Here is a 16063-nt window from a genome sequence, read left to right as displayed (position 1 = left end):
TTTAGGCGGATGAGACGAAAATGACGATTCAAAGTGTAACTATGTTACCTAGTGAATAAAGATATTTTTGAATTTGATTTTGAAGATGTCGAAGCGGTGTCATTCTTACTTGTACTACTGGTTGTATATCGCAGCGACTGCACAGTGGATTGGATAATTGCTTTCACAGCCAGTGAACGACGGCGGAAGTCGAAGATTACGGGCTTGTAATAGATATTACTGAAATAAACTTCTATTTTTAGAGAATTCACTATTTACTAACACTAGTAAAACTAGGTGTAACCGCACTTCGGGTATTAGCCGTAACATACAATGATTATATATAATCCATGTCTGTGGTGTCCTAACAAATGTTTCTTTCTTTCATTTTCGTACTAGGTGAGAGCACTCAGCGCTCCCCATTTGACGCAAGTCTACAATAAGTAACGTCAATAAAGCTTTAAAATGGCAACACAATAGTCTTCGTCGGTTCCAAATTCAAATCAAAAATACAGATTAAATAATAATATTACGTATAGAATGGTAAGTCTCCCCCCGCACCAATTAGTATCGCGCGCTGACCTCACCCCCTCTGAGTCTTACTTTAGTCTAAATGGCCGTAAGCAATAAGGAGGAAGGGGTAGCACGGATTTTCTGTCTCGCTCGTACTTACGCGTTAAGATTTTTTTTATATATGGAATGTCCGAGGTGTGGCAATACGTGTATTAAATGACAGAAAAAAAATATACCAAATCACCATACAAGTAATTAAGGCCAGTGCAATGTATTATAATCACTGATCATTAGTTTAAGTCCAGCGGTTTCTCAAGAGAGTGTGGTTTTTGGCGTTATTTTTTTTTTGTTTTTTTTTTTTATGTAGGTTCGAATTCAGCACAGGCATAAATGATTGTCGAATTTGTTTTCGAATTCATGTTTGGATTATTCGTAAAACCCATATTCCCGAGAAATGCATTTTCGGTGATATGTGACCTAACCTTATCTTATGTATGTATGTATTAAGTAGGTATAAATAGTCAAATGAAAAACATTGATTTTTCCAAACTGTTCCATTCTTATTTTTTTATATCGTATCTTACGTATCTAATTCCGTCGTATATAAAATTCCCTCGTTTGCTTCAGAGGGCGTCAACTACTTGGTCGGTTAACCACTTGGCCGGTGAACTACTTGGCCGAAAAACTATTCAAGCTGGTCATACTTTGGTCGCGTTTTCGTTACGACATTAAAAGCTGCATTAATAAGATAATAATCGTTTTTAGTCTGTCCAGTGGGCGCCCACTCCATATAGAGCCCCGCCTCTCATTTCACCGTCTGCGCTTGCGCCGGTACAAGGCCACAGCAAAGGCCACTTGTCTTTCTCTAAGCAAGTACATACTTACAATACATAGCTGACAGATTTGGGCCGGTCAATGACGACGTGGCGAATGTTTGCTCCCTGTTAGAGAATTATCTAAAGGGTTTGCCACACTAAAAGTAGGAGCAGGTGAGAAGCTGCGCGGGAGCATCACAACCGCGTTCAGTTGTCATATTTAATTCCCGTATTCAAAATTCAAATTCAAAAATATCTTTATTCAGTAGGTAACATAGTTACACTTTGAATCGTCAATTTTTACATAACGAACGTCTCATCCGCCTAAAACTACTGCAGCTTCTCACAACCTGTATAGCCGGGGAAAAGAAGCAGGGCCCTACGTTCGTACAATATTTGTAATTACAAGAGAGCAGGCATGTTGTGAGACTGTCCTTTGTTTGGTAAGGACTTTAGAGGCTTGAATCACCTGATTGTCTGAATAAGATGATTCCGTGTTTCGGAGGGCACGTTAAGCCGTTGGTCCCGGCTATTAACCGTTAAAACATCTTCACCAACCCGCAGTGCAGCAGGGAGATGGAGTATGCTCCATACCCCCTCCGGTTGATTGAGGGGTGGCCTGTGCCCAGCAGTGGGACGTGTGTAGGCTGTTTCAAAATCCAGGTAAAGTTGTGGTTATCTACAGGTCTTATATTTTTATGTCCACCAATCCACCACCATTTTCGTATGCTGATATCAGCGTCCTTTTTACCCAGTCACAATACATAGATCGAAATAATTTCGCATCGACAGGAGGAGAACCCGGTGGTGGTTGATTGTTTTTATTATTATTTACTGTTCTCCTTCATATTATTTTATTACGGATATATTGTTATTATTTTTTTTGTATAATTTTCGACACAATGTAAAAATTGTTCAGAAATAAATAAATAAATAAAAAAATAAAGGTGTAATGGTTAAAACAGTCGTCCCGGTTTGACAAGAGCTGTGGGTTCAAGTCCCGTCCAAGTCAGAGCTTTTTTTCGATTTAAATTTTCTCTTTGTGAGTTTCCCTAAGCAAGGGTATGTTATTATTATTATTTTTATTTATTTATGTGCTATAAAAACATAAATCATTTAATTAATTTAATTCCTGATAAAAATTGAGACCACAATTTTATACTTGGATTGAAAAAACCATGTCTATTGCGAGGTTTTGTTAACAAAAAACACATTAAAACTATACATACTTACATAACTCACGCCTATTTCCCACCGAGGTACGCAGACTATGTAATTCCATTTGCTTCGATCCTGACACACTTCTGTTGCTTCCTCCACATTCATCAATCGCTTCATACACGCACGCCGGTTCAGAGTAGATCGTACTAAACCTTTTCTAAGGACATCTCCAATTTGGTCTATGTACGTCCTTCTAGGTCTTCCTCTGCCAGCCTTACCATCAACCTTTGCTTTATATAACGCTTTCGTAATCCTATTATCCTTCATCCGTACATTAAAAAGATTTGAAATGATTTTTCTCAAAGCCGCTTTCGTGGTTTGTAATATAAGGTGACGATATGTACAAATAAAAGTCGTTGGCCTTTCCAAAACAATGGTTTTAAATCGTGTACTGCTGTTACTAAGTCAACACTCATCTATGGTAATCGGCGTTAAGATTTTAGGTCATTGTTTACCACATAATACCAAAATGCTTGGCACGTGTTGTTCTCAATATGCTGTTAGGAATATACATAACACTTGTCAGGCCAAGTAGTGAATGTCGTTGGAAGCTAATCTACAATAAGCCAACAGCCTATAGTATATGCATTCTAGCCCTTCGTAGCAAAAGATGCAACTATAAAAAAAATCAAATTAAATCATTGTTTATTCGCATAGGATTCATGGTTTTTTAAACAGTTGGTAGGTTTTATGTTCTAAGTATCACATGGTCCGCTAGATAAGCATGTGAAAATTTAGGAGGTAAGTAGGTAGGTAATTAACTAATATATTTAAAAAAACACACACACGGTAAACGCGCTCGGTCTGCGATTATTGAAGTTAAGCAACTTTCGCAATGGCCGGTCATAGGTGACCACAAAAAAAAGTTTTCATCTGGAGCTCCTCCGTGCTTCGGGAGGCACGTTAAGCCGTTGGTCCCGGCTGCATTAGCAGTCGTTAATAACCACCAATCCGCACTGGGCCCGCGTGATGGTTTAAGGCCCGATCTCCCTATCCATCCATAGGGAAGGCCCGTGCCCCAGCAGTGGGGACGTTAGTGGGCTAATGATGATGATGATGATTAAAAAACTTAAACTAAATATAGTCTCAAAACTGTCTAATCATTATTAATATTCAACTTCTAAGCATCTTCAAAATAATCTTTACCCAATTTATTTATTCTGTTTTCTTTTTTTTTTACTAGGCTTCTTTACTTTTAATACCGCCCACCCCATTAGTAATTACGGGCGTGAATTTATGTACCTATGTATGTAAGCGCCTCACCTGTCCACACCGGTAGGGATTGCGGCGTGAGTACTGTATTTAAAGAGAGACAGGACGCAACCTTATAGCTTTGAAACCTGTATTATCGGCGTAACTTGCGCTTGCGCATGTCTGAAGGTGAATCTCCTTATATGCCCGATGACGTCAGAGCGTTGGCGGACACACATACATAAATAATAATTCAATATATAGCGTTCGTGCCTCACCTACCAGCGTCGTGGTTCACGCCGCGACTTGTGCTGAGTGAGGCCCTTTTATCTCAGGACGTCCACCACCACCTTGTGATCATTGTAATGAATATCCTCCTATGCTTTTTGTAATTTTTTTGTGAAAAATTTTAAGTGATGTTATTGTCTTGTCTTTGTGTGTGGCGTCCTTTTATATTCTATTCTATTCAAAGTTGGAGAAGAAATATATATGGAATAATGCAGAAGTTATGACACATCGGGTTTTCCTTGAAGCCATTTTGGTTTAAACTTTAGTTTCAGTTTGAAGAGCTTTATTCTCATAAAAAAACTATACATAGTCACTTACCATGACAACTAAATACCATGAAAACATAAAATAACATGCCCACGACTATATTACAATTGGGGTAGTCAGAGGCACATCCAGCACAAGATGATCTAAGTACCCACACCTCACCGAGATTTCTGTTAGACCAACGTGATAGGTGAGCCGTATCGCCGTCTATAATGGTCAATGTATTATGGTCATAGAAGGGTATTGCATAAAAGTAGTCCCAAACACTGAGGAGCTCGGTGGCGCAGCGGTAAACGCGCTTGGTCTGCGATTGTTGAAGTTAAGCATTCGCAAAGGCCGGTCATAGGATGGGTGACCACAAAAAAAAGTTTTCATCTCGAGCTCCTCCGTGCTTCAGAAGGCACGTTAAGCCGTTGGTCTCGGGTGCATTAGCAGTCGTTAATAACCATCAATCCGCACTGGGCCCGCGTGATGGTTTAAGGCCCGATCTCCCTATCCATCCATAGGGAAGGCCCGTGCTCCAGCAGTGGGGACGTTAATGGGCTGATGATGATTGATGATGAGTTCCAAACACAAAGATTGTATTGATTTTTTGTAAATAAATATTTTTTGATTTTTTGGGGGAGGCCTATGCCCAGCAGTGGGCGTCTTACGGCTGATGATGATGATGATGATTTTGAAATGATAATGAGGATTCGTCATATTGAAAACAAACAAAAAACTCGACACACTTACTTAAAATAACATGTAGCATTGAGCAAATGATGTGTCATCACAAAAATATACTTATGTTAATCAGTCTCTTTCAAAAGATCAGGTTATATAAAGCATCTTTTGCTGAATCGGGGTCGAATGATGTCATAGGTTATTAGTTATTACTTTAACGGTCTCAAGAGTCTCAACCACTGGACCACGGAGGACATATCACAAAAATCACACTGTGATCCCTAGTTTGGTTAGGACATTACAGGCTGATCACCTGATTGTCCGAAAGTAAGACTATCCGTATTTCGGAAGGCACGTTAAGCCGTTGGTCCCGGTTACTACTTACTGATGTAAGTTAGTAGTGGCCAATATATTTCGTGGATAAACCTTAGCGTTTACTTACATAAAACTTGTTTTTGTTTGTCTGTTTGTGCAGCATACACGTTATTTAAATATTCCATACAATCCCTTGAAGATAGACCAATGTTGTCCGAAGTCCTATATAAATAAGTTTTTGTGTCGAAATTAAAAAAAATACTGATTTGATGAGGTGTGTGAACTAGTATAGAAATAAAACAGGCATTAGTAAGTAAGTAGTCGTTACATGAGCCATGTCAGGGGCCTTTGGCGGCTCAGTAATAACTCTGATACCAGGGTTGATGGGGTTGGTAATCCACCTCACAACCCACACGATAGAAGAAGAAGATGGAGAATAAGATTAAGATTATGTCATTTGTAGAAGAAATAAATAGTTTACTTATTTAATATTTGGCAAATTGTTATATAATTCAATGCACATATTTGGTGCATTTCTTTTATGCGTGGTTGTTGGTTGATGCTTTTCTTTAATGCCTGTCTTCTTCTCTTCTTCTATCGCGTGGGTTGTGAGGTGGAGTACCAACCCCATCAACCCTGATGTCAGGGTTACTATTGAGCCGCCAAAGGCCCCTGACATGGCTCATGTAACGATTACTTACTTACTAATCTCTGTTTATGCCTGTTATATTTCTATACTAGTTCACACACCTTATCAAATGAGTTTTTTTTTTTAAATTTCGACCCAAAAACTTATTTATATAGGACTTAGGACAACATTAGTCTTTCTTCAAGGGATTGTATGGAATATTTGAATAACATGTATGCTGCACAAACAGGCAAACAAAAACTAGTTTTATGTAAGTAAATGCCAAGGTTTATCGACGAGAACACACGCGAACACGGTTCATTTAAATTTGCATGTTATGATATCCTGTTATTGGCGAAGAAATTTTGTACATGTATTATATAAGAAAACGACTATTGTTAATGCTGTTGGATATCTAAATAAATAAATAAATAAATAAATAAATAGATATGTTTGTTTTTTTTTTCTTTAGTGATAGTAGGATTTGAAAGGCGTTTTTTTTACTTTTTAATTTTGGAAGTGCCTGGTTTGGTTGGTCGTAGATTGAGTGTAATATCGGCTTCAAAATTAGAATGGAACGACACATAACATCACGCGTATTTCCCTTTGGGGTAGGCAGATGCCACGAAACTCCACTTACCACGATCCTGATACACCACTTTTGCATTTCCATATCTAGATATAGATATTATATAACCTAATTAAAATGACACTTTTTAAAAAGTCTCTTCTTTTATTTTACTTATCTTTACATCCCCCCCCCCCCCTCCGGGAGCTCGGTGGCGCAGCAGAAGTTAAGCAACTTTCGCAAAGGCCGGTCATAGGATGGGTGACCACAAAAAAAACAGTAAATTCCTTCACATTTTCACAACGAAAAAGGCCAATGACGGTTATAATCCGTTATCCATTAAACTGTAAATCACCAACCGTACGTAAGTAGCTTTCAATGGACCCTCTACACAATTGTCACGACACTAATTCGTGACGCCACGACGTATCGACACAGCTTTTTTTCCTTAATGGCGTCGGTTTTTTGGCGGGAACGGAAACAGGACGGTTGCTTTCTTCATTAAATAATTAATACAAAGTAGTGTTTTGTGGTCGGAAGACTGTTGTTACCTGCACCTCATGTCAATAACAGGAACCCTACCTCCTTCCCCCACGTTATCCTAAAATACCAACGGAATGGGTAGCCAAATCATTCATTATTTTATGGTACTCATCTGCATATTGAGTTGAATAGTATATCTGTCTCTGACTATGGGTGTCGATACTGATAATGATTTATCTTTTCTTCTATCGTGTGGGTTGTGAGGTGGATTACCAATCTCATGAACCCTGATGTCAGGGTTATTATTGTGCCGCTAAAGGCCCCTGACATGGCTCATATAACGACTACCTACTTACATCAGTAAATAGTAACCGGGACCAACGGATTAACGTGCCTTCCGAATATCATCTTACTTTTTAAACAAGTTGTTACTATATCGGAATGTTCAATAAACAAAGTGTATTATATATTTTCGCTTCGTGGAGGAGATGCGAACTTTTGAGTTAATTCGTTTGGGGTTCGGAGTAGGAGTCTGCTCCGAGGGCGGGGGCTTAGGTTTCATCATTCATCGTCATCATCTTTCGTTATTTCATTAATCATCATCAAGAAAAAAAATACATAGGACATGGCTGTATGGGCATAGTTCCCCTTGCCTTGCCCTTCGGGGAAAACCAAAACCAAATCCTAATGGCGTCTTTACTTCCGGTCATCTTCGTGGTTTTTTAATAAGTTCAACACGTACGAATCAAATGCGACTGTCATATTTTATATAAGATTTTGCATGATATAAGAAGACCAGGTATGCTCAATCAAATGGCAATGACAAGCCGCCATTGCTAGCCCTTGATGACGTAAGTGTTACCATTCCCGGACATATCATAAAAATCACTTTGTGATGCCCAGTTTGGGCAGGACATTACAGGCTGATCACCTAATTGTCCGAGTAAGATGATCCGTGCTCGGTTACTACATACTGATGTAAGTATGTAGTCGTTACATGAGCTATGTCAGGGGCCTTTCGCGGCTCACTAGTAACCCTGATACCAAGGTTGATGAGTTTGGTAATCCACCTCACAACCCACCCGATAGAAGAAGTTATTCGTTTTTCGGTGTTCATGCTTCGTCCTCTTCGATAGACATACATATGACGCGCTATCCCCGTGGGTAGGTAGACACCACGAAATACCACATACTACTTTCCTGACAGACCGACTTGCTTCTCAATAGGGGAGCGCTGGTTCGAACCTCTGCTACCGGACTTGCGGCTCAATAACAACCCTGACACCAGGGTTGATGAGGTTGGTAATCCACCTCACAACCCATACTCTTATCGTCATCATCATCATCATCAGCCCATTAACGTCCCCACTGCTGGGGCACGGGGCTTCCCTATGGATGGATAGGGAGATCGGGCCTTAAACCATCACGCGGGTCCAGTGCGGATTGATGGTTATTAACGACTGCTAATGCAGCCGGGACCAACGGCTTAACGTGCCTTCTGAAGCACGGAGGAGCTCGAGATGAAAACTTTTTTTTTTTGTGGTCACCCATCCTATGACCGGCCTTTGCGAATGTTGCTTAACTTTAGCAATCGCAGACCGAGCGCGTTTACCGCTGTTTACTCTTATCGTATGGGATTTAATTTACTTTCAAATATAGCAACACTCACATTGTCAGTGGACATGGTATTGCACCCTCTAAGGGGCAACGTGTACTGCAGGTCCCCGCGCGCTGACACGTACTCTCTGAGGCACGAGGAGTTGCTGCCCAGCCCCGCCGGGTACACTATCCCGTTGAACATCTCGTACACACTGAGGAGGAAGGAAAGAATTTAGAAATTGTAATAACATAACATATGCTCACGCCTATATCCCAATTGGGGTAATCAGACGTACCTACATCCATTACAGTAACATACTCGTTCATACAAACTCACCGTTACACCCACACATACTTATATTCACATACATAAAATTGAAAAAACGCACATCCTCACACACATATCTAAATACATCCTAACTCTCACCCCTACACATATACACTCACATACATAAATACATATGCACTTATTTTGTTACTGATTTATTATCGTTGTGATTACTTCTACTATTAGACTCGCATACACTAAACTCGCATACTCAGACATTCATATACCTACTTAACACACACACCCTTCACTCTAATACTTAGATGTATTTCCTTTGAAAAACTATGCGCCAACATCACATGTACCCTTTATTTTACGGTTTCCCAAGAAACAGGCTCCGCCTAGTTTGGGAACCTCTGTATATTTACATATACATATTTATAATATAAGTACCCATCCTACTTTATGTGCCTTATTGTATTGTTTTCTGATAATAAAATCATTTTTCATTTTCATATCTTTTTCATTACAAGAAGAAAAATTTAGAAAAAAAAGGAAGTTAAAAATGTAGTATTTTTAGATGTAGATTTGCCACATATGGCATTAACTACTTTGCCGAACAAATGCGCGCTGAGGGCTCTCACCCGGTACAACATTTAAGACAAAAGGCCTGAGGGTGGCCAGTTAAGCACATATTTACGCTCAGGGCGTCGTCTGAGAGTATGGACAAGCGCATCATAAAACATCCTTCACAATTTCACAACAAAAAGGCTGTTAAGTACCTTCCTATTTGCTGGGTTGTAAGCTTGGTGGCCAGTCGCCATCCAGTGTCCTTAGTAATCGATTTTTTTAATTGTAAAGAGTTAATTTCTATTTTATTCTACTGCACAAACAGGAAAATACAAAACAAAAGAGCACAATAGGTGGACTTATTGCTAAGCAATCTCTTCCTTCGAACCTTTAATTATAGGAGACATTTAATATTATATAATGAACAACTTTACAAAACCTCACCTATTCTCATGTTGGTTTGCGAGAGAGATGGTGATGTGCATGTTGTCTCGCTCACACGCGACGGTGAGCGTGTCGAGCGGCGCCAGCGCACCCGGCCACGGCGTCGTGTCCGCTTCCACTGACGACTGGGCTAGTGTTGTAGATAGTTCTGGAAGGAAACAAGATGGTTATATATACATTAGAGATAGATATAGGTAGGTGAGGAGCTCGGTGGCGCAGCGGTAAGCGCGCTCGGTCTGCGATTGTTGAAGTAAAGCAACTTTCGCAGAGGCCGGTCATAGGATGGGTGACCACAAAAAAATAAAAGTTTTCATCTCGAGCTCCTCCGTGCTTCGGAAGGCACATTAAGCCGTTGGTCCCGGCTGCATTAGCAGTCGTTAATAACCATCAATCCGCACTGGGCCCGATCTCCCTAGATCCATCCATAGGGAAGGCCCGTGCCACAGCAGTGGGGACGTTAATGGGCTGGTGATGATGATGATTTAATTATTTATTTATTAAATCATCATCATCACCAGCCCATTGATGGTTATTAACGACTGCTAATGCAGCCGGGACCAACGGCTTAACGTGCCTTCCGAAGCACGGAAGAGCTCGAGATGAAAACTTTTTTTTTGTGGTCACCCATCCTATGACCGGCCTTTGCGAAAGGTGCTAAGGTGCTATTTATTAAATATTAATACTAAATATAGAATTTATTAATTCCCTGAAAAACTGTTTAAACAGTTTGTCTGGGAGGTTTAAACGGCTACGGGAACGTAGCTTGAAAAGTTCTTCGTTGGCGTAATCAGAGGTGCATCCGTCGCAAGAAAAACTAAGTATCCACGCCTCACCGAGCTTTCTGTTATAAAATGTTATCTCGCTATAAAATTAGTGATTCTAGGTTCTTATGAAATCAGAAAGCATCGCAAATTACGTACGATGTAACTGATACGGTGCCTAGTATGAAAGTAACTTGTAACAGTTACTCTTACGGAACGAATAGCAGTAAGTATGTAATCATAAAATTGAGAAAACGGTATATCCGTATAATGCGATCTTATCTAACGGAAATTATGAAGAATAAAACCGTGAAAGACTTTTTTCATTTCACCTACTTATATACAAAAACTCACGTCTATTTCCTACCGAGTTAAGCAGAGACTGTCTCTAGTAATATTCCCTGTCTCTACGAACATCCTCCGTGGTCTACTGGTTAGAGCGTTAGGCTCACGATCTGGAGGTCCGGGTTCGATTCCCGATGGGGACATTGTCGAAATCACTTTGTGAGACTGTCCTTTGTTTGGTAAGAACTTAACAGGCTTGAATCACCTGATTGTCTGAAAAAATAAGTTGATTCCGTGCTTCGGAGGGCACGTAAAGCCGTTGGTCCCGGCTATTAGCCGTAAAAATACCTCCACCAACCCGCAGTGGAGCAGCGTGGTGGAGTACGCTCCATACCCACTCCGGTTGATTGAGGGGAGGCCTGTGCCCAGCAGTGGGACGTATATAGGCTATTTATGTAAGTTATAAATAACCATTTTGTAAATTATGTGCGGGCAGTCCGACCGAGTGGCGCCACGGGTCACTGACCTCACCCTCCGCGTCCCCCGTCCTCTACAGACAGGAATATGCAATCTCAAACACAATCATTACGTACCTACTATCCGATCGCGACTTTGTCTGCGTGGACTTTGGTTATTGCGCGCGCGCACGTTGTTTGCATCCCCTTAGAGGGTAATTTCCAGATTAAAAGCTCCTATGTTTTTCCCACGTCTCAAATTATCTCCATACCGAATTTAATTTCAATTGGTTCAGCGGTTTAAACGTGAAAAGGTTTCAGACAGACAGTCACACACACACATCACATTCACATTTATAATATTAGTATAGATAGTCAATCGATTTTTGTATCTTCGTGGTGGGAGATTTAATTGGCAAGGTTGTTCAAGGTGCTGAACGCTAGCTCCAGGAGTCTGAGTAAAGATCGACGATCGTGACTATGTATCGATGATACAGTGTGATTAGGGATCGATGATCCATTGTGATTATGGATCGATGATACAGTTTGACTATGGATTAATGATCCATTGTGACTATGGATCGATGATCCAGTGTGACTATGTATCGATGATACAGTGTGACTACGTATCGATGATCCAGTTTGACTAGGGATCAATGATCCATTGTCACTAGGGATCGATGATCCGAACTGAAACGAAAAGAAGAAGTTATAATATAATGTTACCTGTGCTAGGAGGTATCTGTTTGGTATAAACAGCGGACAACACCGCCGCCATAGCTAGTATCCTCCACATGGTTCAGTCTGTAACAATACAACAAAAATTACATCACAAATTAATACTATTGTTGCTAATTCTTCTAATAATTTTATACGATCTATCGGTTTTCAAAAAATACATGATGTAGACGCAGTTATGGGTCAAAGACAAAATATTAAATGCCAATATAGAAATAAGAGCCAGTCCAATATGATCAAAAACCAATCTCATTTTACTTTTCGACTTATTTTCAAATTTCATTTATGAATTAGGTAACACTGAGTACGAAGTTTGACCGCTTTTTTTGATGACGTCACAGGACAGTTATCAATCAATAATACTTTATTGCACAACGACATATACAAAGGACATAAACATATGAATAAAAACATAAGCACAATAGGCGGCCTTATTGCATACAAAGTTAGTTATTTCATACAAACTTTTGTTTTGACTGACGATCTCATTTGACTAGGTTGTCAAGTAGTCTTTTGTTCTGCCCAACCCATTAGGGATTACGGCGGTGAGTTTATTATGTGTACAAATGAATGATAGAATCCAATGGCCATATGGCCCTAAATCCCGGGCAAAATTAATTTAAAATAAAAAATGTAATCTTGATTGGCAGTGGCCTAACTATTCATCGATAGCCAAAGACTTGTAAAGGTAAAGGTCGTTAAAATGAAGGCGAACTACTCCGTATTAATAAGAACTCTAGTTTATACTTTACAAGAAGTTTAATTTAGGTTACTTAGGTACTTAACACGTTCACTGTATAACTGAAAAAAAAAACTAAAAAAATAGATATCCACGCCTCACTTGCAATATTCATCATCTCCCTAGCATTATCCCGTTTTTCACAGGGTCCGTTTACCTAACCTGAAGATTTGACAGGTCCGGTTTTTTACAGAAGCGACTGCCTGTCCGACTTTCCAAACCTTTCTCGGGAATGTGTTTTTTTTCACGATGTTTTCTTTACCGTTGAGCATTTATGATCCAAACATGAATTCGAAAACAAATTGGACACTCATTGGTTTAGGCCTGTGCTTGATTTGAACCTGCGACTTCAAAATGAGAGGCTAGCGTTTTACCAACTGGGCTACCACGGCTCCATGACACGGATTCCAAACAGACTATGTTCTACAATTCTACATAACCAAACAGTCCAAACACCTGTGTGTTACCATACTGGCCAAACCCAATATGTTTGTCTAACCTAAATATTCACAAACCATGTGGCAATAGCATATAAGTAATGTCCTTTTATGTCCACTAACCGGAGTACTACCATATATTTGATCAGAACACATTACGACACACATTCGAGACAGTTTCAAACGATTAGACCTTGCCAGTTGTGCATACGATAACTTGTTAGGTAAAACACTTATTCAAATTCAAATTCAAAAATATCTTCTGTAAAAAACCGCACCTGTCAAATCTTCAGGTTAGGTAAGCGGACCCTGTGAGAAACGGGATAATGCTAGGGGGATGATTAAATTCAAAAATAACTTTATTCAGTAGATAACATATTTTACACTTTGAATCGCCGTTTTTCACATAACGAACGTCACATCTGCCTAAAACTGCAGGTTCTCACAATGTGTATAGCCGGGGAAAAGAAGCTGCAAGAAAAACCTCGGCACAGGGCCCTAGACGTTCTTTTAAAAATATATACAGGGTGTTAGTGACATCGTAAAAAATACTGAGGGGGATGATTCAGTCCATGATACTAAGTTGATATCAAGTGGAATTTTCCGTCGCAAATTCATGACTGAGAAATTACACTTGATATTAACTCAGAATAATCAACTGACTCCCCCCTCTCAGTATTTGTTACGATGTCACTTACACCCTATACAATACGTATGGGTGTTAGTGACATCGTAACGAATAGTGAAGTGGATGATTCAGACCATGATTCTGAGTCGATATCAAGTGGAATTTCCAGTCGGAAAAGTCATGAAAATTTTAGTATTTTTTTTACACGATTAGAAAAATAATTGAAAGAATTAATCGACCCTAGTGGGTGCGCTGATTGAGGGAAGTCGTCGACCACGCTGGTAGGGTCGGTATCGGGGTCTTGAAGCGTGTCGCAAGCTGATTGGCTGCCTCTATGGCTAGAGTAATTGGGTCGTCGGGATCGTATATTACGTTCTCCGGGCGAGTCCATATAAAATGTATGAAAACTATAGGAAATATAGTGGCGGCGTTTTGTGGTTGCGGCAAGTGGCTTGTACGCGAGTACCTTTAGATTGAATCGTACAGAAGGCATTCTGTTATCCAACAGCTATTTGCCTTACTATTTCTCGCTGTCCCTTTCACCGATACAGAACAAACGTTACTTAATACCGTGGAACGTTTATCAATAGTTTATTAAGTATACTTCGTGACCACAAATCGTTTATTTGTTCAGGGTGTGACCTCGATAATTTCATTTCGAACGTAAGAGAACGTGAAGTTTGAATGAAGTAATGTTGATTAACTATGGCATCTATTTGTTACTACATTCTTAAGCAAGAAGACTCTGCCTATCCCAATTGGGAATAGGCGTGATCTTATGTATGTAGCCTGTGCCTTTTTTTGTTTTTTTGACTTATTGTAGATTTGCCGCAGATGGCATTGACTTGGCCGGACAAATGGGGGGCGCTGAAGGCTCTCACCCGGTACAACGTAAGACAACAGGCCTGAGTGTGCCCAGTTGGGCTCGAACCTCGGTTCAGGGCGTCGTCTGAGAGGAAAAATATTTGAAAGAATTAATCGACCCTGGCGGGTCGATAGCGATAAGCGCTGCTTGAGGGAAGTCGTCGACCACGCCGGCGGGGTCGGTATCGGGGTCCTGTAGCCTATGCCTACACCCCGGACACCTCATGAAAAATCCTCGTCGAGCACGCGTAGCCGTGTGTGTGACGTCTGACGCCCGTACGTTGAAATCTAAAGTAAGACTAGGGTTGCAACGATATATCGGAAAACCGATAAATATCGATATATCGACGCCTAAAAATATCGATATTTATCGATATCGACGAACGCCGATATCGATATATATCAATATCGAAAAAATCAATATATCGAAAAAAAATATCGAAAACCCCACCCAATTTAAAAGACACAACACTGACTATCTAAAACCGATTTTGTTGTGTTGTAGTCTGTCTTAGGCTGTATGGGTTATGTGCCTTTGCCTCTTCTTCAGAGTGGACGAAAATAACCTCTTATTTACCTCACCCCCGCGGTCTTACTGTAAGATCGCGGGGGTGAGGTAAACCTAGTTCAGCCGGTGGAGGGGAGCGAAAAATAGCCGTTTTATTCCTTATTCTATGCTTTGATTTCATCAGCGTGGATTTCCGGGGGGGGGGGGGGGGGGGGTGTTCCAACGTTGTTGTGGACCAACGGCTCAACATGATGCAAATCGAAAGTCTTCAATACCTAGAAGAACATAACGTAACGTGTGATAAATATGCGATGAATCATATAGCCCTGGAGACTAGGCGTGTGTGAGGTGGCATTAATTACTTCGTTAGTTCCTAGTTTCACTTTCTGTTTGCGAAAACTACATAATACCACACCCCGGACACTTCATACAAAACACCTCGTTTTACACAGACACTGGTGGTGACTCTACTACACACCATCCAAGTTTATTTTAAGTTATACTTGTCACTTTCTTATCCGTCGAAAAGGAAAGAGACAGGTAATCGACAGGCATAGAATTTATGGAACACACGTCAATTTTAGTAAGAAATTTAAAAAATCATCTCAAAATTTTATAATGGCCAGTAAACCCGACAGAATTAAGTTGACAGCATACGTCAAACGGGTTGCATATGAGCCATATGCTATTTTCAAAATAAACAGTTGTCAATCATCCGTCTCTTTCCTTTTCGGCGGATAAGAAAATGATAGGTATAACTTAATGTTCACTTAGTATGTGTCTATAGGAATCGAGGCCATTACACATTGAAGTTATTGTACTCGTCTATGTGT

The 16063-nt window shown here is 40.2% G+C and overlaps 1 protein-coding gene across 1 annotated transcript in view; it reads right to left on the bottom strand.

The window, feature by feature from the left end:
* The window catches only part of LOC126378444 (cuticlin-4), a 71574-nt gene that overhangs the window by 12055 nt on the left and 43456 nt on the right, over positions 1-16063 (bottom strand). Inside the window, exons 2-4 of the mRNA XM_050026810.1 lie at positions 12043-12120; positions 9816-9963; positions 8604-8745 (exon numbers count right to left, since the gene is read on the bottom strand). Coding sequence (XP_049882767.1) covers positions 8604-8745; positions 9816-9963; positions 12043-12112 — 360 coding nt within the window. The 5' untranslated portion in view covers positions 12113-12120. The remainder of the gene's footprint in view (positions 1-8603; positions 8746-9815; positions 9964-12042; positions 12121-16063) is intronic.

This window comes from Pectinophora gossypiella, chromosome 26 (genome assembly GCF_024362695.1).
Source record: "Pectinophora gossypiella chromosome 26, ilPecGoss1.1, whole genome shotgun sequence".
Lineage (NCBI taxonomy): Eukaryota > Metazoa > Arthropoda > Insecta > Lepidoptera > Gelechiidae > Pectinophora > Pectinophora gossypiella.
Note: the sequence above shows the minus strand (reverse complement) of the source record. Positions and strands in the feature narration are given on the sequence as shown.